Here is a 23364-nt window from a genome sequence, read left to right as displayed (position 1 = left end):
TTTCTCCACCAGGAAAAATTGATTCTGTATACTATTTGTTAACATAACTCACGTTATTTCTTTTCCCTGTACTTCTCCCTTTCCCTAAGCTCACTTGCTTTTCTTATACTGGAATTTATGTGGGATATTTTGGTGCCCACATCTATTCACCAGTTTCTTATTTCACTGCCTGCTTAGATCATCCTAGTGACCTACTGTGTTGTACCACTGATTATTTTCTAGCCCGGAAGCAAGAGTCATATGTGTTTCCTATTCAAACAATGCCTTTAAAATTCTGTGAACTAAAAAGTTTGGAAGGGGAATGGAGCTTCTCTGCAGTGCCTCATACTTCTCTATGTTGGGCTCGAAGATATGAAATTATTGATTACTGATGATGAGCCTGGCCATGTGCTATCATTGTGGTTTATTATTTTATTTCATCCTTTCTACTCTAGGAAGTAGGTATGGCAAAAAAACTTATAAATAGGAAAACAAAGGCCAAGAAGGAGTCTTAGGAATGCCCTGAGTCCTACAGCTCTAAGTGACTGTGCAGATTTGGCCCAGTGTATTTAGCAGTGTGCTCCTACACTACATAGTCCTGCCCCAAGTGGGGTAGATGAACATACTTGCTTTTATAAGAAGTCTGGCGATACCATTTCCTCCTTCAATTACCAAGTTTAGTATTTATCAACCATATGAAGAATAACTAGGATTAAGAAATGACAATTTATTAGTCATAGTCAATCATGACCCAATCACAAATACCATACTAGTCATCAAAGTAGGCATTGAAAATACAAAGGCATTTAGAACTCAAGGTGTTTACAACTGAACTTCATACAAATCGACTGTAAATCAGTTGTTTTGATCCTCCTATCTCAGTGAACTTGGCCTCACTATCCACCGATTGACCATGGCTCTACCCTCTTATAACCATTCCCCCATCACTCTTCAACCCACCTGAAACTAGTTTTACAGCCTCCACCACACTGAAGCTGTCCATCCCTAAGTCATCAATGACTTCCATGGAAGTAAACCCTGCAGACACGCAGTCCTTCTCTTGTTCCTCCACTCTACAGCATTTGCACTACTGATCCTCTCCTCTCCTTTAGCCACACACACTTCCCTTTACTTCTCTGATGCCACACCGTCTGAAACACCTCCTAGTTTTCTAGATATTCCTTCTCATTCTTTCTGCTTCACTGGCTCTTCCTCATCTAGATTTTTTAAGTAGAGTTTCACATTCCTCGGGGCTTCGTCTTGGGTCTTTTCATTCTATACATTCTTACTAATAATTTCATCCCACTTAATGGATTCACTTACCATTTATCATTTTGCCAACACTTCCCAAATTTCTATCACATGGGTTCTCTTGAACTCCAGATTAGTATATACAACCGTCTCCTGAACATCTTCACTTGAATGACTCTGAGGCCCCTTGACATGTATAAAACTAAACCGATCATTGTCCCCTCAACCCCCGCAAACTGCTTCTCCTCCATTGTCCCCTATTGTATCAGGTAATGAATCCCGACTGGCTGCTATCCAGCTATTTACTTAGCCATCCCATATATTTACTACTACCTGTTTATCAGGTCCAATCAGCATAATTCAATCACTGTACTGAATCAGTTGATTTTGTACATTTAGATGATCAAGATATCTATAGACAATATTATGGCACAAAGTAGGAGATTTGATGTAACCCTGAGATAAAACTGTAATCATGTACTACTGGCCCTGCTATATAAGTAGTAAACTATTTCTAGTTGGTCCTTATGAACAGATACAGAGAAAAAAGCATTTGCCATATCAATTAATTAGCTGAATACTAGGTGCAAGGAGCTATGGTGTTAATCTGCTTTGGTAAAAATACTACATGTGGAATATTAACTACAACAAAAGTCACCTCCTGATTAAGTTTATGACCATCCTCAGATATTTCTCAAGATCTGCTCTCTGCATTGGACAAACAGGCGACTTATGTGGGAATGTGATAGGTATCACCACTCATACATCTTTCTAAGTCTTTGGTAATGGGCACTAACCTCTGCAATTCCCTTGAAGATATGCTATTCGTTTTGTTTACTGTCCTAGTAGGATGGAAAGGTTCCAGAGGCTTCCTTTCTACCATTATAGTCCTTGTTCCATGGGTCAAATTGCCAATGTAAGGATTTTACCAGTTGCCATGTATATCTGTTATGTCTAAACATGTATTTCTTTTAAGTTTATTTTAATCCGGTTTTATATCCCATCTTCCTTAAAATTCATTTCTATACATATTCCTCAGGTTTATATTGATGTAAGTTGGGAAAATCTGGCAATCAGCTTTTTTGGTTTATAAGCTGCTTCCTCCTGGATCGGACTTTGTACTTGTTCCCCCGGAGCATGCGGATATCTGACCCTAGTTACGGGAATAATGGATAGTTCTCAAGCAAGGAAAGACTGATATCCTCAGACACAGGAGGACAAGCTGCTTCCACTGACAGAAGAGGTTCAAAGTGACTTGAGATTTCAAAATTCTCACCTTGGCCTAAGTCCATCCAGATGTATCCCCAATCCACGTTTTGGGGTCCCTCTCCTTCCCTATCACTTTCCTAACTTCTACACCAGAGACCTGGCAAGGGTATACATTCAACTGATGTTGTAAATTCTGTAAACTGGACAATTAAATATCTGTTCATTTTTAGCAGTAGCAGCCCTGTAGCTATAAGAAATGAGAGATTCTTTTTTTTCTATTTTTTAAGTTTATTTATTGTTGAGAGAGAGAAGTGGGGGAGGGACAGAGAGAGAGGAAGACACAGAATCTGAAGCAGGCTCCAGACTCTGAGCTGTCAGCACTGAGCCCGATGCAGGGCCCAAACCCATGAACCATGAGATCATGACCTGAGCCGAAATCAGTTGCTTAACTGATTGAGCCACCAAGTGCCCTGTGGAAATGAGAGATTCTTTTAAGGCTGTCATGGAATCCCTCCGCCTCTTTGATAAGACTTGAGCAGAGTATGAGGACTCAAGGTTGGTACTTTCTCTAAGTGCTTTAGTGTATTCAGAAGAACCTATTTATCACCAGTTGTCATAGTCATTGTTACTGTTCTAACAGTCAAACACGGCAGATAGACTTGTTTCATTAGGCACTTTATCCCAATCAACTACAGGTGATGACTTAATTAATAATGATACTTCTGCATGACATGGGTTACCAGTATTCATTTCCTATTAGCAAGGAGCTCAGCACTACATTCAAGCCGAGCACAAAGCCAAGCTAATGGCCAAATCCCACTGTTTAGGGTCTGTTTCCTGGGAGTACTCCTAGCAACAATTTCTGTGCCAATCAGAGTCCAGTTAGGAGACAGAAACCACGCTGGTTATTTGCTTAAAGAGAATTTAATGTAAAGAAATACTAACTATGCAAATAAAAGGTTTTTAAAAAATCCTCTAAGGTATCATGGAGATAGCTACTGCAGGAAAGGCAGAGGGAATAAAGGGAAGAGGCTAGAATTATTAAAACCTAGAAAATTAGAGGGTTCCCCCCACATACACACCAATAGCTAAACTCAGACCTCTGAGGAAGAGATGCTGCTTAACTGGAATCTTTGATACCTGAATCTTTGAGTGCAGAGGAGGCTCCCCATAAGCCTGGGATCCAGAGGCCCTGTAGGCTGTGGGGAGCATGTTGAGACCGGCTCTGCGAGTGACAGGAAAACTGCCAACTGCATTCAGCTGCTGGTATGGGAAGGGCTGGCTGCTTCTGGGGGGAAGAATCATTGCTGCAGAAACGCTAAGAGGAAGCAGACACTAAGGGGCATTTCTCCTCCAGCTTTGCAGTCTCCCTAGCACCACCAATGGCAGAGCCTGATGGAGAGCCAGCTGGCGAAGCAGGAATGTGGTTTGCAAGTCACAAGCACCAGCTTCACAAAGTGGAATAGAGAAAGATAGTCCAAACCTACTCTAAGGTTTGGAGCTGAGAGACAAAAATTTAATAACTGGCACTCCCATCTTCCTAAAAGGAACCATCATCCACCAAGCTGCTCACCCTAGAAACCCAGTAATGAGTCATTCTTAGGGCTTCTCTCTTCTCTTTGGCCATAGATAAGCTCTTAAATATCTCTGAAGTTTGAACCCGCTGCCATCATCATCATCCCTCACCAAGACTACAAGTTAGAATACAAGCCTATTTAGTCTTCAGGCTCGATAACTAACATCTGTGCTCCTGCAGTTCGCTCTCTACACAGGAGTCACACAGCAGCCACAGTGATTTTACAAAATTGCAGATCTAATTGTTAGGATTAAACCCATCTCCTGCCTTATTCTTCTTTTGGCTCTCCTTGCTCTATACTTATGATTGACTTTCTCTAATTCCTCAAACACATCCTCTCATTTCTGGATCCTTGCACCTGCTCATCATTTGACTTATTATAGGTTAATCTTCCATCCCCCACAAACCCCATCCCCCTCTGCTGGCTAACTTCTTCAAGTCTCAAATAAAATAGAATATCTTCCGTGAGGTCTTTTCTACCCAGAGACTCATTAACACCCATTCCTGCATGCCTCTTAAGAGACATAATCACTTCAGTTACTAATTGAAATATTCTTTTCCTACTTTCTGCCTATTGCCTTCTCCTTACCATAAATGTTCAGACCATAATGCATAGGCTGTTGTTTACTGCAGGTGGTTGCTATTGAAATATACTCAGAACATAGGCTGCAAATTCTCAGATTCTGTGCTTAAAACTCAATGGTGCATAACGATTTTAGAAAAAAACTTTTTCCCCTTCTTACTCCTTTTAAGCCAGATAAACCCCTTCCAAAACATGTCCTTGTATAGTCTTCCCCAACTGAACTGATGAAAAATCTATTCTTCCAATTGTTTAGGCCCAAAAGCTCACAGCCATCTTTGACTCCTCTCTTTCTTTAGCTGCCCACATCTAGCTCTTAGCAAATCCCATCAACTCTATCTTTAAAATATATCCATATTCCAACATTTATTACTTCTACTGGCATTCTAGTCCAAGTCACCATATGTGCTTGCTAAAATATTGTAATTTTTTTCTGTAATGGTTTTTCTGCTTCTATCTTGGACTCACCTTTCCCTATTAGTCTTTTCTCCCCAAACCACCCAAAGTGACCTAAAAAAATAAATCAAATGTCACACCTCTGCTAAAAATTATTTAATCAACTTCCCATCTTACTCTAAATAAAATTCAAAACCTTACAATGACCTACATGGTCTTACATGATCTGGCCTCTTGTTACCTTTGTGACTTCATTCTCTGCCCCCTCACTCCACCTCTCTTCAGTCAGTCACAGTGGCCTCCTTGCTTAGAACACTCAAAGCACACTATACCTAAGGACCTTTGTACTCATTGTACTCTGCCTGGAATACTGTTCCTCCAGATAGCCTCATGGCTCATGATATCACTTAATTAAGGTCTTAAATGCCATCTTATCAAAGTAGTCTTCTCATCACTGAAGAAGGAAATGAAAGAAGAGCTAAATAAATAAAGAGCTATTCTGTGTTCATAGATTGGAAAATTCAATATTGTTGAGATGTTAATTCTCTCCAAATTTATCTACAGGATTGATGTAATTCCTGTAATTAATGTAATGTAATAATATTCCATTGTAGATATATACCACATTTTCTTTATCCATTCATCCACTGAAGAACATTTAGATTGATTCTATATATTGGCTATTGTGAATAATGTTGCAGTGAACATGAGAGTGCAAATATCACTTTGAAATTCTGTTTTAATTCTTCTCTATATAAACTCATGTCGTTGCAACTAGACAGTATTATGCTAAGTGAAATAAGTCAGAGAAAGACAAATACCATATGATTTCACTTATATGTAGAACTTAAAACAAACGATCATAAGGGGAAGAAGAGAGAGAGGAAAGCCAGGAAACAGGCTCTTAACTATAGAGAACAACCAATGGTTATCAGAAGGGCAGTGGGTAGGGGGAGGGGTGAAATAGATGATGGGGATTAAGCAGTGCACTTGTCATGATGAGCGCTGGGTGCTGTGTGGAAGTGTTGAATCACTAAATTTTATACCTGAAACTCATATTACACTGTATGTTAACTAACTGGAATCTAAATAAACACTTTAAAAATTTTTGAAAATCAAATCAATAACGTAATTTTACACGTAAGGAACTAGAAAAAAATTGGAAAAAATTATTTTACATAAATACTCAAAAGTGGGATTGCTGGATCATATGGTAGTTCTATTTTTAACTTTTTGAGGCACCTCCACACTATTTTCTATAATGGCTGCACCATTTTACATTTGCTTCAACAGTGCACCGGGTCCCAATTTCTCCATATCCTCACGTTATTTTATTTTTGTTTTGTTTTTTATAATAACCATCCCAACAGGTGAAGTGATATCTCATTGTGATTCTGACCTGCATTTCCCTGATGTTGAGCATCTTTTCACATGTTGGCCCTTTGTATGTCTTCTTTGGAGAATGTCTGTTCAAATCCTTTGCCCATTTTAAAAAAAATGTTTATTTTGAGAGAGTGTGTGCATGTACTCAACGCTAGTGGGGGAGGGGCAGAGAGAGGAGAAAGAATCCCGAGCACGTTCCACACGGTCAGTGTGGAGGTGAATGTGGGGCTCGAACTCACAAACCATGAGATCATGACCTGAGCCGAAACCAAGAGCTGGACTCTCAACCAACTGAACCACCTAGAAGCCCCAACTAGTTTGTTTTTATTATTGATTAATAAAACACCCAAACTCATTGTAGTGCTGCTACAAATATGTACCCTATAAACCCAGAAATTCTGATAAGTTCTATTTTGCATGATTTCCACCTAAACAGAAAAAATATACAGTTCCTTTTTTAACAGTATACACATTATTGAGTTTTTTGCCAACAAGAGAGAACTTTTGTTTTGACTAAGTATTGAGGAGACTCAAATTCCCTACTAATAATTTTATTTGTCTGATGATTAGAGAAAGGTTTCATTGATAGTTTCCAACTCTGTATGTTTCAGATCTTGGTTCTCCTCATCCAGTCACACACTTTTAGAACTGGCCACTGTAGGACACATTTTATTTCATGATACGTCCTCTGGGCATGTAACTTTGTGTCACATGGTAGATAAAGTACTATAGTAGACAGGAGAAGTATTCTAGAAGCCCATTCCTACATTAAAACAGCTAAATAACTTTATACAAAAGTGGATGCATACCACCTATATATATCCTACCAAACCCAGACCATATATTTCTCACTCAATTTCTCCATACAAGAATTCTCGAAGTATTTTCTGCCATTCAAATGTCATCTGATACAAGGGGACGCATGATGATGGAAAAATTGAGGTGGAAAGAGACAACATTCTTCACCAATTACAGCTAAAACATCTTCTACAAATTTTATTTTTGGGGCTTTTTTGTTTTTTATTTTTAAGAGAGAGAGAGAGAGAAAGAGAGAGAGAGAGTTCACCAGTGAGGGAGGGGCAGAGAGAGAGCGAGAGAGACAGAGGATCTGAAGCAAGCTCTGCACTGAGAGTGCAGAGCCTGATGTGGGGCTGGAACGCAAGAACTGCGAGACATGACCTGAGCCTAAACCAAGAGTCAGATACTCAACCAACTGAGCCACCAGGTGCCCCTCTTCTACAAATTTTATAAAATTTATAAAGTATATAAAGCAGAGAAACATATTTCTAGGGCCTCTCTTGGAGCCTTAGAAAAAGTTCATACAAATGAAGGGCATGAAGCTAAAGTTTCATGAACTTCATAACTCAGGTCTATAAGAGTGGAGGATTTTGTTTTTGTTCAGAGCTGTATTCTCAGTAACTAGAATCAAAGCCATATTGTAGGCATACAATAAACATATGTTAAAAGAGTGGAAGGAAAGAAGAAAGAAAGGGAGGAAAGGAGGGACAGGAATGAAAGGAAGGAGGGGAGGGAGGGGAAAAGGAGAAAGCAGAAGTGGAGTAGTTCATTGCATAATTTCATTACAGAAACATGTGGTTTCCCCATACTTGGCAGAAAATAACTCATTAGAGTTATTTCTGTTGGAAGGAAAATGCATTGGGACAAACAAGGTAGTCTAGAATCTTAAACTCCACATTTAAGATGACATGTCAATACAAGGAGGTTATCCGGACTCAGAAATATCTGGACTCAGGAATGGGTAGAACTATGAGATGGCCCAGGACAGAAAGGTTCTGGATGGAAACTTGGGTAGAGTCAAAAGAGGAAGCTGAAGTTAACTTTTTAGGTTTACATACATATGTCCATCCAAGCAGGCATCTTTAAAAAAATGTTGGGGTACTGCAGTCTTCTCTTGATGACTCTGGAAAAGCCAATGCTGTTGATAAGTCACATAGCTGTGTGTCCACATTGCCTCCTCAATTCTACTTAGGGTTAATGAATATTAACTGACTAGTAGCCTCTGACCAGTCTGACCAGCATGGCCACTATGTAGTTTGAATATAGATATATTTCTATAAATGCTGGTAAAAAGTAACTTCCCTAGTTTCTCTGAGACTTGACCTACTGCCATGGTCACCCTAGTCTCTCCTCTGGAATCCCCCAGACCTCCCCACAAATCAGCAACCAAAGGAATAAGTCTAGGAGTGACATCCTGCTTCAGCCATAAGTTTCATTGGCCAATGCCTATACTGTGCTCATCATTAAATATTTTGCATAAAATCCCTGGTTCTACTAAACAATCAACAAGCTGCATGGGAGAAATCATGACTTTGGAGGAGGCAGAGTCTTGCCCTCCCAGTGCCTTGTGGGTTAGATAAGAATAGAGCAACACAACCTTATTGCTTGGATTGATTGTTCTCCCTAGAGTTGAGTTTTCCCAGGGTGGGGCATTGAACAGGTAGCCAGTTTCCCCATAAAACTACATCAGGGCATAAGTCAAGTCTATTCTAGTCACTGTTAGATTTCCAGCAACTAGTACAGTGACGGCACATAGTAAGTACTCAATAAACTTTTTTTTTTATTATTATTAGAAGATGAAGAGTAAAAAAGAAAGTAGAATCTAAAAGGTCTAGATCTAAAAAGATTATCTAAAATCTTGGGGAAAAAATCACTGAAGGTTTTCCCTGGCATTCAAGGTGGGTAATCTGAGACTTGACAGATTGAAGGTCTTGCCCAAATAACCATGAGTTATTAACAGAACGGATTGTAGAGACCTGGCCTCTTGCATCTCCATACAATGCTCTTTTCACTACACTGAGCTGTCTCTCTTATATCCAAGGAATCAGGTATTCCCACTTTGGATTTCTCACAGCATGGAGAAATTCAGACCTGATCAGTACTGCCACCCACATGGGAACTGGAAGATTTAAGTAAACTCCAGAATTACATGAGGAAGTAATCTCATACTACAGCTGCAGCTGATTCTGCTTTCCTCCTATTCTTGGAACTGGTGGGCAGAGTGAAGTCATGATTTTGAGCAGAGTGGGAGAATTTGGAACAGCCACCATGAATTTGTGAAGAGAAGTCAACGGGAGTTTAAAAGATTTCTGAGAGCTGAGAGAATGAGGTTGACATTCATTAGGATGACTGTGTGTGGACCAACTCAGCAAGGTGGTTGAATTTTCTTACCAATCTTGGCAGCAATTAAGAATTATCCAGCCCAAATGTCAATAGTTCTGAGTTTGAGAAATCCTGTCCTGGAAACATTTTAAGTGTATAATGGCCACAGGTGGCTAGCAGTTACTATACTGAACAGCACAAATATAGAACATTTCCATCAGTATAGAACATTGTACTGGACAGCTCTCACCCAGAAGATTTTCAAGATCCTTTTTATCTCTGAGGTCTCAAGCAAATTGGAACAGAGCAAGATAGTAAGGATGATGATGGGGAAAAAAAAAACACCAAAAGAATGAACACAATGGTCTTTAGGGGCATCAGTTATAAGTCATTGTCACTAAAGATGGATAATTCATACCTGATACCGAGAGCCCATATTTTGATTGCAGTTCACACAAAAGTATAGTATTGGGATCAAATTAACTATTGATTAAATTTTAACTAAGTATGTTGACAAACTAAATGCCACTTGGGAATCTACATTGTGGCTACTTGTCCGACTAGTTCTTTGTCTCTTTCTTGTTGTCCTCCCACGGCTATGGCTATAAAGGCAGTGCCCTACCTCTTTTCTGGGCAGAGAACATACATAATGAAGGTTTTCTTTAGAGTGAAGGAGGCAGTAAATGGGATTTACATTTAACAATATCCCCTCAGCTTTAAAAATGATTGGTTTTGATTCTCCCTTGGGGAACTGAAACAAAACACTTTCCTGCTCACACTGCACCTGGGTCTAATCCTGGGCACCTGACTCCTGGAGTAAAATGAGATGTGTCCGTATCTTTATATATCCAAAAGGCTTCCAGGCAGAAGAAGAAACGCTTTTCAAAAGTATCCAATATTAGAAATAAGAAAGGTGATTATTGGATATTCTTTTAGTGGAATACTGGGAATTGTCAGATGGATTCTCAATGTATTAATTAATTCTTAAAAGGGTATGCACCCTAGATTGGCTTTCTAATAGAAAAGCGGTCTTGTGGAAAATCAATTGCGAAGCAAATGATTCTTGTGTATAGCACAGATAAATTTTAAATGTTGAGATGTAATTGATTTCCCTCCAGTAGAAAAGATAACCCTAAAGCTTTAAATTTATTGCCCTGTAAGATATTAACCAGTTTTACATTTATTAGCATATTCACTTTAACATTCTTTCGGCTAACTTGACTACATAAATCTGTCTTCACATTTTCCTTTGAACTGGTTTTAACATCTTATTCTTTACTCATTAATGAATGGGTTGAAAAAAATCCTTGGCATATGTTCATTTTATATTTCTAGGAGAGTCATGCCTTTTAACTTTTTGAAATTATACCTAAAAGAAATCTAACTTAGTCAAGTAATCCTGGATCAAGTGGGTTCAGTGGAAGCCACAGATTTTTAACTTACCATAATGAATACCCTGCTAACAGTGTGTGCTCAATATCTTCCAAATGATTCTCAAGTTGACTCATAACCCAGCTCTGTGCCCTGGGAGGTTGATTTCCATGGATTTCATCAGTGGGCTCTCTTCACCCAGGGTTGGGACTAGATGAGGCAAGAGAGGCACCTAGGGCACCACATTTAAGGAGGCACTCACTCTCAGTGCTGATGCTGCATTTGCATGGCCCTGACAGGAAGTGTCTCCTTGTATGTTGAGCACTAGGCACCTTGCTCTAGTCACTCCACTCCAGTCTCAGCCCTGTCTTAATGGCAGACTTTTGATTGACTTTAGACAATGGGAAGGGCTATAGGCACAAGAGGGCAAAAGGAAAGTGAGGTCCCAGGGTATTTATTATTACCCTGGCTTCCTCCCTGGGATGTTACCATGGGCTAGTATCACATGCTTCTCTCTCTGTCTGCTTTCCTCTATCCCCTCACCCCTTCCTTTCAGCCTGTAGACCTAGGGTGTTTACTAGCTCTGGAGCTCTGCATTATCCCTTGTAGTTTCCTTACACTGAGCTGATACCTTGGTAAGCAGCCCCTTATTAAGTTCTCCTCAAATTATCCAGTTTGTGGATAATTTTGACCATGAGATTCCTGTCAAGTCCCTGGGTGATACACAATTAGCAAGACCTGAAAATGGCATGGGCTATTTTGAGAGGAATGGCTTTATTGTCTGCTAGAGGTGTTCAAGCCAATGCTAGTCAGTGAACACCAAAGCCATGAAGGAGTTCTCTGCTCTGGAGGAAGGCATAATTATGTGACTCTGGTTTTCTAAATAGGGAGACTGCACAGTCTCTCACGCACACAAAAGCTATAGTCTGTGTGTGTGTTTGTGTGTGTGTGTGTGTGTGTGTGTGTGTGTGTGTGGTGTTTGTAGGAGTCATGGGGATAGGGACAGAAAAGAGAAAGTAAAACAGGAGAAGTTTATTGCCTTACTAACAAATATGTAGTCAAGGGAGATTTGTTGGTGATACCTGGAAGGAACATCGTGGTTAGTAACAGAGAATAGTGGAGTTAAGGGAGAGATTTTGTACTGTCAAAATTAGCAGAATTTTAGGTCTGCTCTTTTAAGATGTGAGTACCCGGCTATGGACTCCTGGTAAGAGTATATATATCTTGTGTTATCAGGTAGAGATTTAAATTGGGCAAGCTAAGTCTCTGTTACTCTATGTAACAGAAGGAAAAGTTTCCAAATGTGGTGCTTACAGTATGGCCAAGATGGGACAATGCCATCTCAGATTTAAAGCACAATATATATTCTCCAAGAAGGCATTCCTTGTTGGTAGATAGCCCAATGCTACATTTCCAGTCACCATGCTGGAACAAGCAGGAGCCTCAGTTCAGTCCAGACTGGTATTTCAGAAGCTGTGGTTGACATGGAAATACATGAGCCCCAGGGTATTATACTCTGAGTTCCAGGAAAGTGTGGCTCAGGAAGAAAGGGGAGATTGATGGCTTGAAAACAGTTTCAATTGCCCTGCCAGTTCTCTCCTTGCCACTCCATCTACATCCACACTCAAAGTTATGTGATGGAATCAATATCCTTGACAACAGAACTTTCAGGAAAGTACACTGGAAAATATATGTTGGAATTGGAGGGGACTAAAAAATAACTCCCATCTTCCTCACTGGAGTTTGAATTTGAAAGCAACAGAGAGATAAATGCAGCAGGCAGATTGATAGCAGTCATAACACAATTTGAGCCATTTGGAGAAAATTGCTTAGGTTTGAGTGCTAAGTGGACTTGTTTAGGACTGTTTTCTCCCTCCCTGCTTCCAAGTGTGGGATTGCCTACCCAATGGAACATTTTAGTCTGCAGAACAGACACACTGCATTTATTGCTGTGTCCTCTGAATTGGGGCAAAGAGAGAAGAAAAGAATAAATTCCTTAGTGCTTATCATCTTTTAATAGATTAATCTTACCCAGTCAAGAAACATGGGCTAATTGCTGCCGCCCCTAATGAGGCATCTCGCTTCTCAACGGGGAAAAGTGAGTAATGGATGGGGCAGAAGACCATAGGCATTACCATAGAGAAGTTCCTACCTCCACAGGGAAACATGAGGAGCAGGGAAATAAGTATTCTTCCCTAACTTTACCTTACCTGTTGAACTTAGTCATTCAGTTTATGGTCAGTCAGGGATGTGGAGAGGAGATTTGCAGTTATCAGGGCAATTCTTCTTACCTTTATGAGATTGCATCTTTTTGAATTCTCCTAGGAATGCTGGTCAACTGTGTGAATTTTGCATCCAGAAGACTCTAAAATATACATCAGCCATTATATATATATTTTTTAAATGTTCATTTATTTTTGACAGAGAGAGACAGAGCATGAGCGGGGGAGGGGCAGAGAGAGAGAGACACACACACACAGAATCTGAAACAGGCTCCAGGCTCTGAGCTGTCAGCACAGAGCCTGACATGGGGCTCGAACTCACAGACCACAAGATCATGACCTGAGCCGAAGTTGGACACTCAACCGACTGAGTCACCCAGGTGCCCCCCATCAATCATTACATTAATTAACTCCAAGCCCATGATGTATCAAAATAAAAATTTCATTTCCTGTTTTATTTCCATTCTCACATCATGGCCAGGCCATTGCCCAGCATGATTCATCAGAGGTTCTGTTATGAGATTAACATACTCCATTAATAAAATGCTAACAACACAGAGATGCCCAATTCTGAATTTAAACCCCCTCCCATTATAAAATTTCTTGTGAGAAATTCAAAGATTAAAGTCAAAAATAACAGTGTGTCAGAAGGTAGAAGAGGGTCAGTACTGTGTACTCTGCAGACTTAGATGTCACTTTAATACCAGGTGTCTCCGCGGCTGAGCTGGTTAAACATCTGACTCTGGATCTCAGCTTGGGTCTTGATCTCAGGGTCTTGAGTTCAAGCCTCATGTTGGGCTCTGCACTGGGCATGAAGCCTACCTAAAAACAAAAACACCCCCCCCCACCAAAACTGGTAAAACGAATTTGGGGAGCCTGGGTGGCTCAGTCAGTTAGGCAACTTTTGGCTTAGGTCATGATCTCATGGTTCATGGGATTGAGCCCCATGACAGGCTCTGTTTTGTAAGTGCCAGAGACTTCTGGGGATTTTCTCTCTCTCCCTCTCTCTCTCTCTCTCTGCCCCTCCCCTTCTTGCTCTTTCTCTCTCAAAATAAATAAACTTTAAAAACATTTTTTAAAAAAGTCACTTTAATACCAAAAAACAAAGCAAGCCACTCCATACCATTTATATAGAGTTTTGTTCAGGTTACTTTATTGACAGGGGCAATCAGGTTAGTGAACAGATGATCCAAGTGGTACTACACAGCTATTCTCCACTCCATATTTGCTTCCTGCTCTCCACATCTTAACCCCTAGCTTTTATGGAGCAAGGAACATGGTGGTGAGGTCACAGGGTAGTTATCTAAAGTGGTGCCATCTGTGTGCCAGAGGGGAGAACAAGATGGAGGGCCAAAGATGAAGTCAGTATTGTCAGATTCCTACATTGCGTTAGTCTGTTCTTGTTGTGGAAATAACCCCATTATTTTAGTGACTTACAACATCAAAATATTATTTCTTGATCATGTTACATGAAAGTCATGGGTGGGCTGATGCTCTTCTGGGCTTTGCTCAGCTGGTCTGAGATCTAAATTTTTTCTTATATGGGCATCCAGTCTCAAAGAATGGCCACTATCTGAGGCATGCTGTTGTGATGGTGGAAGACAGGAGCAAAGTTAAATCATGCTAGTCATCTGTACTCACATTTTATTTGTTAAAGTAAGTAACATGACCAAGCCCAAGTCAATGGAGTGGGGAAATACACTCCAATTATGCAGAAGCATAGCAAAATCATGGAGGAAGTAAGTAACTGTGAACAAATCGGAAGTGTTGTAAATAACAGTGTTCAAAACTTTTGCCTTTATGAAGTCTCCAACCTCAACTTCTAATCCATCCTTCTTACCTTCTCTTCTGCCACATCTTTCTGATTTCTGCATTCTTCTGCTTTTAAGGGATCATGTGATTACATTGGGCCCACTGATAACTCAAAATATTCTCCATATTTTAAGGTCAGCTGGTTAGTAACCTTAAATCCTTATGTAAAGTCCTTTCACAGCATCATCTAAACTAGTGTTTGATTGAATAATGAGAGGTCTGAGTCTTGGGATGACAACTTTGGAATTCTGCCTACCACACTGGCTTCAATAATAAAGGAAAATGACTTGCGAATTCAATCTGGTTTTGGTGAATGTCACTGTTTTCTGGGAAACTGGTCTATTCCAAATATCCATTCCTTGGGGTCAGTTTTGATCATGTCCTTTTTGATAGAGGAGATCATCCACTTTTTCCTGGATTTTTCAAATTTGTTGGCTTGCATGTAATATTATGATTCTTTTCCTCTTTTCTATATCTATGGTTGTTTCTTTTATCATTCATATTCCTTTTTTCTCCTTTCCCTTAAGTCCTTTAATACCAAAAAACAAAGTGAGGCACTCCATTCCATTTACACAGAGTTTTATTCAGGGTAATTTATACAGGGGAAATCAGGCTAGTGAATAGACGTTCCAGGTGGTACTACACACCTATTCTCCACTCCATATTCTCCACCCATTCTCTGCATCTTAACCCCCAGCTTTCATGTATATTTTAAACAAACACACAAAACAACTATTGCTTTTATTTATCCTTTTATACTACATTTTTATTTCTACTTAAATATTTGTAGTGTTTCTCTGTGTTAATTTCCTATTCATAATTTCTTGTGTATTATTTTATGCTTTTTCTATTTTCCTGAGATGAGAACCTTGGGATCCTTTTTACTAAATCCTTTCCAGGAAGAAAGAGAACTAGGAGCAGGTGGAAGAGGGAGAAAAATGAAAACTTTACATTTTCTTTTGAACTAGTTTTTGCTGTTATGCCACAGGCTTTGGAATGAAATGGTTTCCTTTTCATTTTCTACCTTATAATTTGAGTTTTGGCCTCTTCATCCCTTATTTTCAAATAGTAAATAAATTTAGAATTTTCCTTATGCTTATTCTTAATTTTATTGGATTTTTTAAATCCCTATATTTATTTTTAAAAACATTGGGTATTTCTTGGGGTGCCTGGGTGGCTCAGTTGGTTAAGCATCTGACTTCAGCTCAGGTCATGATCTTGAGGTTCGTGGGTTTAAGCCCCATGTCGGGCTCTGTGCTGACAGCTCGGAGCCCAGAGCCTATTTCAGATTCTGTGTCTTTTTCTCTCTGTCATTGCCCCTCCCCCACTCATGCTCGCTCTCTCTCTCTTGCTCTCTCTCAAAAATAAACATTAAAAAAGTTTTAAAAAATATTGGGTATTTCTGCATAGTCCACAATACAATCAATTTTCTAAGAACAAAACCCAAAATTTATTTTCTCTGTTGCAGAGAAACTGAGGTCCATATCCATTACATCAACTTTATTAATTAGATTGTATAATTACTCTGCATCCATATTTTTGGGGTTTTGTTTTATTTTGTTTTACTTGTTTAACTCTGAAACAGATGAACTGAGGTCTTCCACTATAATTTTATTTTTATTACATTCTCCTGGGAATTCCAGTAGTTTTTACTTTATATAACTAGCCACTTTCTTCTTTGGCATATACAAAGAACACCAAAGATGCTGTTTTAATATATTGTATTTTCATTATTACATAACATATAAGGTCCTTATTTATTGTTTCTAACCTTAAATTTTAGTTTATCTGATATTAATAATTCCACTCCAACTTCTTTTTGTTTCATTGGCTTGGTATCTCTTTCCTCACTACTTTATTTTCAAGATTTCTTTATTGCTTTAACTATATTTCTTATAAACAGTATATAGTTAAGTGTTATTTTTTTAACTCAGCCTGAAAGTCCCTGTCTTTTAATGGGAAATTTCAACCTATTCAAATATAGTATCAAGACAGAGACTTGATTTCAATATTTTTATGATTTATTGTATATTGGTTCTTTTTAAAATTTTCCTTGTTTTTTCATAGTAATCCCATTCCCCTTTTTATTTGGAAATCTTATACATCCTATTCAATTAATCATTAACTCTTCTATTAAGATTATGCTTGAAAGTAATAACAAATCCAACCTATATCTTAAGGAAAATAGTATAGTGAGTGTGCAAGTGTGTGTGTGTGTGTGTGCGCATATAGTGTGCTATACTTGAATCTCCTTAAGTGTTTGTATTATTTTTCTTATCAAATTGTTCCTTGTCTCCTCTAGCAGCTCTATGTGTTCTGTTTATTTAATCGCTGGTTACTGAAAGAGTTGGCCTTAGCAGGGTTAGCAAACAGGAAGCAACTTTATTTTTTCTAATGATTTTTCTCATTGCTAATCCTACAAAATTATTGTGTTTACCTATTCCTCCTCATCCCTGAAATGATATTTCTGTCAATTTTCATAATTTTGCCCTTTTTCTGTTACAGTCCTGTGTGGCTGGCCACTGTCTGCTGCTGGGCCCCTTTAGATGAGTTATTACTTTTCTTAGTTGGCTCAGGGAAGTGCAGGTCTGTTTATTGCCATGTCTAGTAACTAGAGTACTGTTGAGTGGTGGAAGGTAAAGTCTAACCCATTATGGAATGGTGCTTTAGAAGCAAGCAGACCACAATCCCCTGGTGAAGCATCTGAGGGAAAATTCACTGATCTCTGACTTCCCAGTGTTCTAACAGGCTTGGTGTTTCCTTCCTGGCCTCTTGGGACCAGTGAGACCAGAAACACTTTTATTAGACCAAAGGCAATCTTTCCCTCTGGTAATCCACAGATCCCAACAGCCAGCTGGTCTCAGGACACAGCACAACCTCCGTCATTGCCTTGTGACTCAGAATCTGGTCTCCAGGGCCATAGCCAGATCTCAACATCAGAATAGAAACCATGTCTAACCTTGTACCCCGCTGCTTGACGATCTCAGCAGCTGTCTGGCTTAGAAGATGACAGATGGAAGCTGAGAGTAGAAGAGAAAGGTACTGAGCTTAGGTCACTACCTTCCCAGAATCCACTGCTCCCAGCTGTCCAGTTGTTTTAATGGAGAATTCTTAGCCAAATGGAATTGTTAAGTTGATTTAGTTCTTCCTAAAAGATAAAGCTCACAAGTTCCAGCAGAAACTTCCAAAAACAACTAACATAAAAATCTTCAGTTCTAATCTGCATCTACTTTGGGCTAAAGTTCAAACACTGTAGTTAGGTCCAGCATTTAATTTAGAAAAGATTGGAGTGAGAGACTTTTGGGAACATCTTTTGAGATGTTATATTAAGAGCAGGGGAAAGGGTGAAGATAGAAAGGGAATTTTTAATGAATGCTTACTATGCTCAAGGCACACCACATTAATTTTTTAACACTGAAAATAATAATACTATAATAAGGTACTGTCCCATCTCAAGGCAAGGATACAGTAACCCAAGGCTCAGACAGTTTACATTGTTTGCTCAAGTTTAGTCATATCTGCCCACATTTCATTACCTTATAGTATCACGAAAAACTACCATCATTACTTGTGCTATTACTAGGTATGTGTTCTATTTCTTATTGTTTTTATTGTTAGTGATTTAAAAGTTTGTGTTTTATCTTCTGAGCCAGCAGGGTAGCTAGGGATACTGTTTTGCTTTGCAGTGAGCCTGGGAGGAGGGAAAATGAGGATGGGGCGGGAGTGGGGAGTGAAGAGAATGGATGACAGCAAGCCAAGAGAACAAGAGGATCAATCCTTATTTGCTGGAAAAGAGACACATGACTTCAAAACTTTGACCTGCTGCTGTTGCTACTCCTCTAGTAACCAGAAGAAAGGTAAAGAGCCAGGATGCATGTATGCATCTCCTCTACCTCCTATATACCTGAGCCCATCACCCTATCTTAAAGCTCTTGCCTTAGATAAAAGCCCATCATCTTATCCATCACTCTTGCTCTTCCCTCATTTACAGAGTTTCCATTTGTACTTCCCCATCCCCTCCCCCACCTCCATTTTCTCTCCTTGCCATTCTATTTTAGAGCCAAAACCTGACTCTACTTGGGAAGAGGTGCCCAAGAGGAGCATTGATGGAACACAGTAAATAAAACCTCCAGTCTGAATTGGAAACAGAAACCTTGAACATATTTACGTCCTTGCCTTTAAAAGTTTCCAGAGATCCCCAAAGCCTTCCTCTAAAGGAAATGTTTCTAATTAAACTTATTTCTCCTCATGTACTAACAGTTCAGATTTAAAAAAAAAAGTTTAAACAAATGGATTAAAAATGAAATTTTGAAATACAACTTCTTGAAAACAGTAGGACATGGTATCAAAAAATTTTTAGCTTATTGTGAATAAGTTATTCTTTTAAATTATTTAACAATTCCAAAAAAAGTCAAAAGTATACTTGAAAAAGGCATTGTATAGGAATGAGTTCAATGTCTATTAACAAAAAGCTATTTTAAATTTGACAAAGTCTTTTTAATTGCATGAATCACTAATGTAATCCTATTTTCCAATGATTATCCAAAATGTTGATATATGATTAATTCCACATGCATCAAGTTAATGGTGCATTTGTCTTATTTGATATTCAATTATTGAGCAAGGTTACTGTTGCTGTTTGGCTTCCAACAGCAAATTTCCAGAGATGGTGAATGCCATTCTTGGTCCCAAATCACACTTTACTGTAGAAATGCTGATGATTGAGGAATCTAATTGAGTTCATAAAAATTCATGTATTAGTCCCTCTTGTGGATAATTATTTCCTAATTTTGTCCTTTTGTTTACTAAAAATGTTGGCTTTTCTTGAACAGATGACTGTTGATTTATAATTGCAATTTCTATGTTATGCTTTTTTATACCATCCACTAGAATATTATTTAGGTAACAATTTCTTCTATGATCTTGGAGCTTCACTATTTTCTTTTAGTTACCTAAATATTGCTGTAAAACAATATTTTTTGAGGGGCCTAATTTTCACTTGACTAGTTTAACAAATCATCCAAGGGTGTTACATTATTTAATTTATGGACTTTGAGTATATTTTTTAAAGGCTTTAAACAATATTTGACAGGTAAGGTACTGAATTTGCTAATTGGTTTTACTGTAGAAAACATTCTTTCAAAGTTGCCATGTCTAGCACTCATTTCTTGAATAACAGTTTTATCAAGGAAGCCCATAAAATTTTTTGTTAGGCTGGAAAAAGTCTGTGAGAAATTATAGAATTTACTCCAGGATACGTTTTCAAATGTCTTCTTACTAGTTTTCTTCCTTAGCTTACTCTCTACAACTCTATGGCCCACATCAACAGATATTGCTTGTATATTTCTTTTCCATGCTGTAGCCATAATCCTTTTAGGTTTGGAAGGAATAATAAATTGATCCCTAATTAAAGATTTGAGGGTTTCACAATTTCTTTCTAAGACAAAATCTGCTCTTTTATGTGGGTAAATGTTTTCATCTTCCATACGATGGGGAGGAAGCTGATTTTTTGTCAAAAGTAACATTTGCACATATCCAGTTTCATGGAAAATTATGGGATTTGTGTCATTTTGTTCCTGTGGATTAAAGAAAAGAGTACTTAGTCATCAGTCTAGTGAGACAAGAAGGCTACATATATTTTTAAACGTGAAAATGAAATGGTAAAGTATCCTAAAAATGACTACAGAGACGTTTTTAATGTGAACAATAATGGTAGTGAAACACACAAAAAAGATGTGCTTATATGTGGCACACTTCCTTCTCTTAATATTCTGTCAAGATGTTAGGGGTAAAATCTGAACTTTTGGCCTATGAAAATCCTTTCTGAAATAAAGTGAGATATGACAAAATAAATACATTCCTTAAATGTCTGAGATGTTGTCATTGGAAAAATAGGATCGTTGGTGGGATGGGACATTGCTCTGGTATTTCTTAGGTTTCTATGTCCAGAAATAAAAGGCATACCAAAAAATGAATTGAGTCAAAGGTGATAAGCCAAATTTAAGCCAAAATTAAAGTCTGCATACTGTTATAAATAATTCCAAGCATCTAAAAGTATCTTTATAATATTATATTTATTCTGATACTCCAACCCTTACCACAATACTTAGCACATAAAAAGCACTCAATATATATTTGTGTAATAATATAGCCAAAGTAATAGATTGACTTAAAAATAGACTATTTTTGTTACAGTAATAGCAAAATTTGTATGAATGAGCTACTTATTAAACTCTTTCCCATATTTCCATTATAGGGCAAAAAGATTAACTCCAAAGAAACAGGTCAAATATGCATATTATCAGTTTTTACTTTGCAAACTTTAAGTCAGTGATTGCTACCTTTCCTTTAGAAAGACAACTCAAGACATAAGAAACCAGGATCATCTAATTGTACATCAGTATACTTAGTGAGAAAGGTATATTATTGCTTATAATTACTAAAAAGATAATGAAAGATCTGGTTTTCCAATCCATTGGGATGTCAGTGATACCTGTTTAGCCACAGTAGTGAGGATTTGTTCTATTTTTGGTCTGTCCAATGCCTCTGGGAATTCTCTACCTTACAAATCTCTGTACTCTTACATAGAGGCAGAAACTAACTTTATTAGCCTTCCTTGAGGTTAGGGCACAGGCATGTGACCCAGGCTCTGCCAATCAGATACACCTCAGATAGTCTTCAGTTCAGAGAAAGCAAGCACTAAAGGTGGGCTATTTGAAAATGACTCTAGTGAGAATGTAGCACATAAATCTGCTTTGAAAGGCAGCAATAGCAAGGGTCTTAGAAATAGCATCTCTTGCCCAGCATCAGAGTCATAAACTGTGTAACAAAAGCATGGGTCTGGGTGAAGCAGTCTAGGATTACAAATGGGTGACTCCTGACTGGATAGCTCTCAGGCCAGATTGTCTCTCCAGCCTTCCTACAGTCTCTGTGAGCTACCAAATAGCCTTAATGTATGTATTTTCTCATTCAGTTAGCTAAAATAGTTAGAAAAGTGAAAAGCAATGCAGTCATTTAAAAAATACAAAATCTGTTTTATATTTCTTTTATAATCAAGAAAGTTTGACAAAGCCTTTTTCATAAAGAAAAACACAAAATTTTCAGTTGATGCAAAGGCATCCCCAGTTTTGGGTTGGCAGTTCTAAAAAGAGCACTAAGAATCTAAGGGTGGTTGTCACTTTGTAATGCAAAACCGAGAAGTAAAAATAATTTATCAAAGATTCTAGTCACTAGAATATAAGATTCCTGCAAGTAGTACTTATGCACATATTTCCTGAACAATAGTAGGTATTATTACCATGTGAGAAGTTACTGTCTTTGCTGGACTAATGTTGATTATCTTGGCATTTGGCTTTTTTAATTCATCCTCAAAGCATAAGGGGAGCAAGCTTTTCTTTCTTGTTGAACAATATTCACTTAATTGGTCATTTATGATGGTTTTGTTTTCTTTTGTGCTAAAATCATCCATCTGTGGGGGAGATTTTCTTCTGAAAATGAGCACAAGTTCAGCATAAATAAAGGGTTGATTCTAGTTTGTCAGTTCTTGCTTGTCTCCCCAATCCCCGAAAGTCACTGACAACATCTTCCCCAAACTCTCAGCCACACACTTTCAATCTGGCAAGAGTATTCCTTCCTGCCTTTTTGGGGGAATTAGCAAAAATGGGGGGAGAGGAGTATATATATATGTAAATATAAATAAATATATATATATATATATGTGCTTCTTTGGCTTTTGAGTGGGGAAGGTGTATCTTATGTAGATTGAGAAGAATACCGAAGATAAAGAAGTATTTGCCACATCCTTTGTTGAGATTCTGGGAAACAAGTGTTTTGCAAGGCAACTTCCTGACAACATAGGGTGGCCCCAACTTTGCTAACAGAATGCAATGGCATGGTATGGTTATAGTCAGAAAGAGGATATAGTTTTCATTCCATATTTCCTATGGTTCACATGTGATATAGGACATTGAGTTTGGCTTACCAAAGTGGTTGCTGTGTCAGGGGTGAGGTAACCCACATCAAAGGCCTGGCACAAGTGAGGCATGGACAGTCTAAGGACAGATGAAAGTCATGATGGAGGCTCAGAGGGTTCTACCATAGTAATGAGAGTTGAGAGTGGAGCCTATTCAAGTTCAGAGAGAATAGACCATATATTCATGAACCACAGACGTCAGCAGCCACAGAACACCTAGAAATGAGACCAGCAGTACAAGGACATTGACCAAAATACTTGCTCAAGTACCTTTTCCTCAATGTCACAAAGTCCAGTGAGCATCTCATTCACATACTCAGATAACCATCTTAAGAAAGAAAGAGAAGGACTGGAATAAACTTAAAGAGGCTATACATTATTGCTCCAAAGTTTAAAACATGCTGGATTAATATGATTTTACTCAGAGTCTGAGGATCTGGGAAAGATCAGAACTTTATACAAAACTACAAAGCTATTTTTCTTAAATCCATAT

The 23364-nt window shown here is 38.4% G+C and overlaps 1 protein-coding gene across 2 annotated transcripts in view; it reads right to left on the bottom strand.

Moving 5' to 3' along the window:
• Nucleotides 1-15461: 15461 nt before the first annotated feature.
• CC1H1orf141 (chromosome C1 C1orf141 homolog) overlaps nt 15462-23364 on the bottom strand; it is a 65724-nt gene continuing 57821 nt past the window's right edge. For both annotated transcript variants that reach the window (XM_060626228.3, XM_060626227.3), the window contains exons 8-9: nt 22197-22386; nt 15462-20475 (exon numbers count right to left, since the gene is read on the bottom strand). In XM_060626228.3, the coding sequence (XP_060482211.2) occupies nt 19903-20475; nt 22197-22386 (763 nt within the window). In that variant the 3' untranslated portion in view covers nt 15462-19902. The remainder of the gene's footprint in view (nt 20476-22196; nt 22387-23364) is intronic.

Source organism: Panthera onca, chromosome C1 (assembly GCF_046562875.1).
Source record: "Panthera onca isolate mPanOnc1 chromosome C1, mPanOnc1 haplotype 2, whole genome shotgun sequence".
Classification (NCBI taxonomy): domain Eukaryota; kingdom Metazoa; phylum Chordata; class Mammalia; order Carnivora; family Felidae; genus Panthera; species Panthera onca.
Note: the sequence above shows the minus strand (reverse complement) of the source record. Positions and strands in the feature narration are given on the sequence as shown.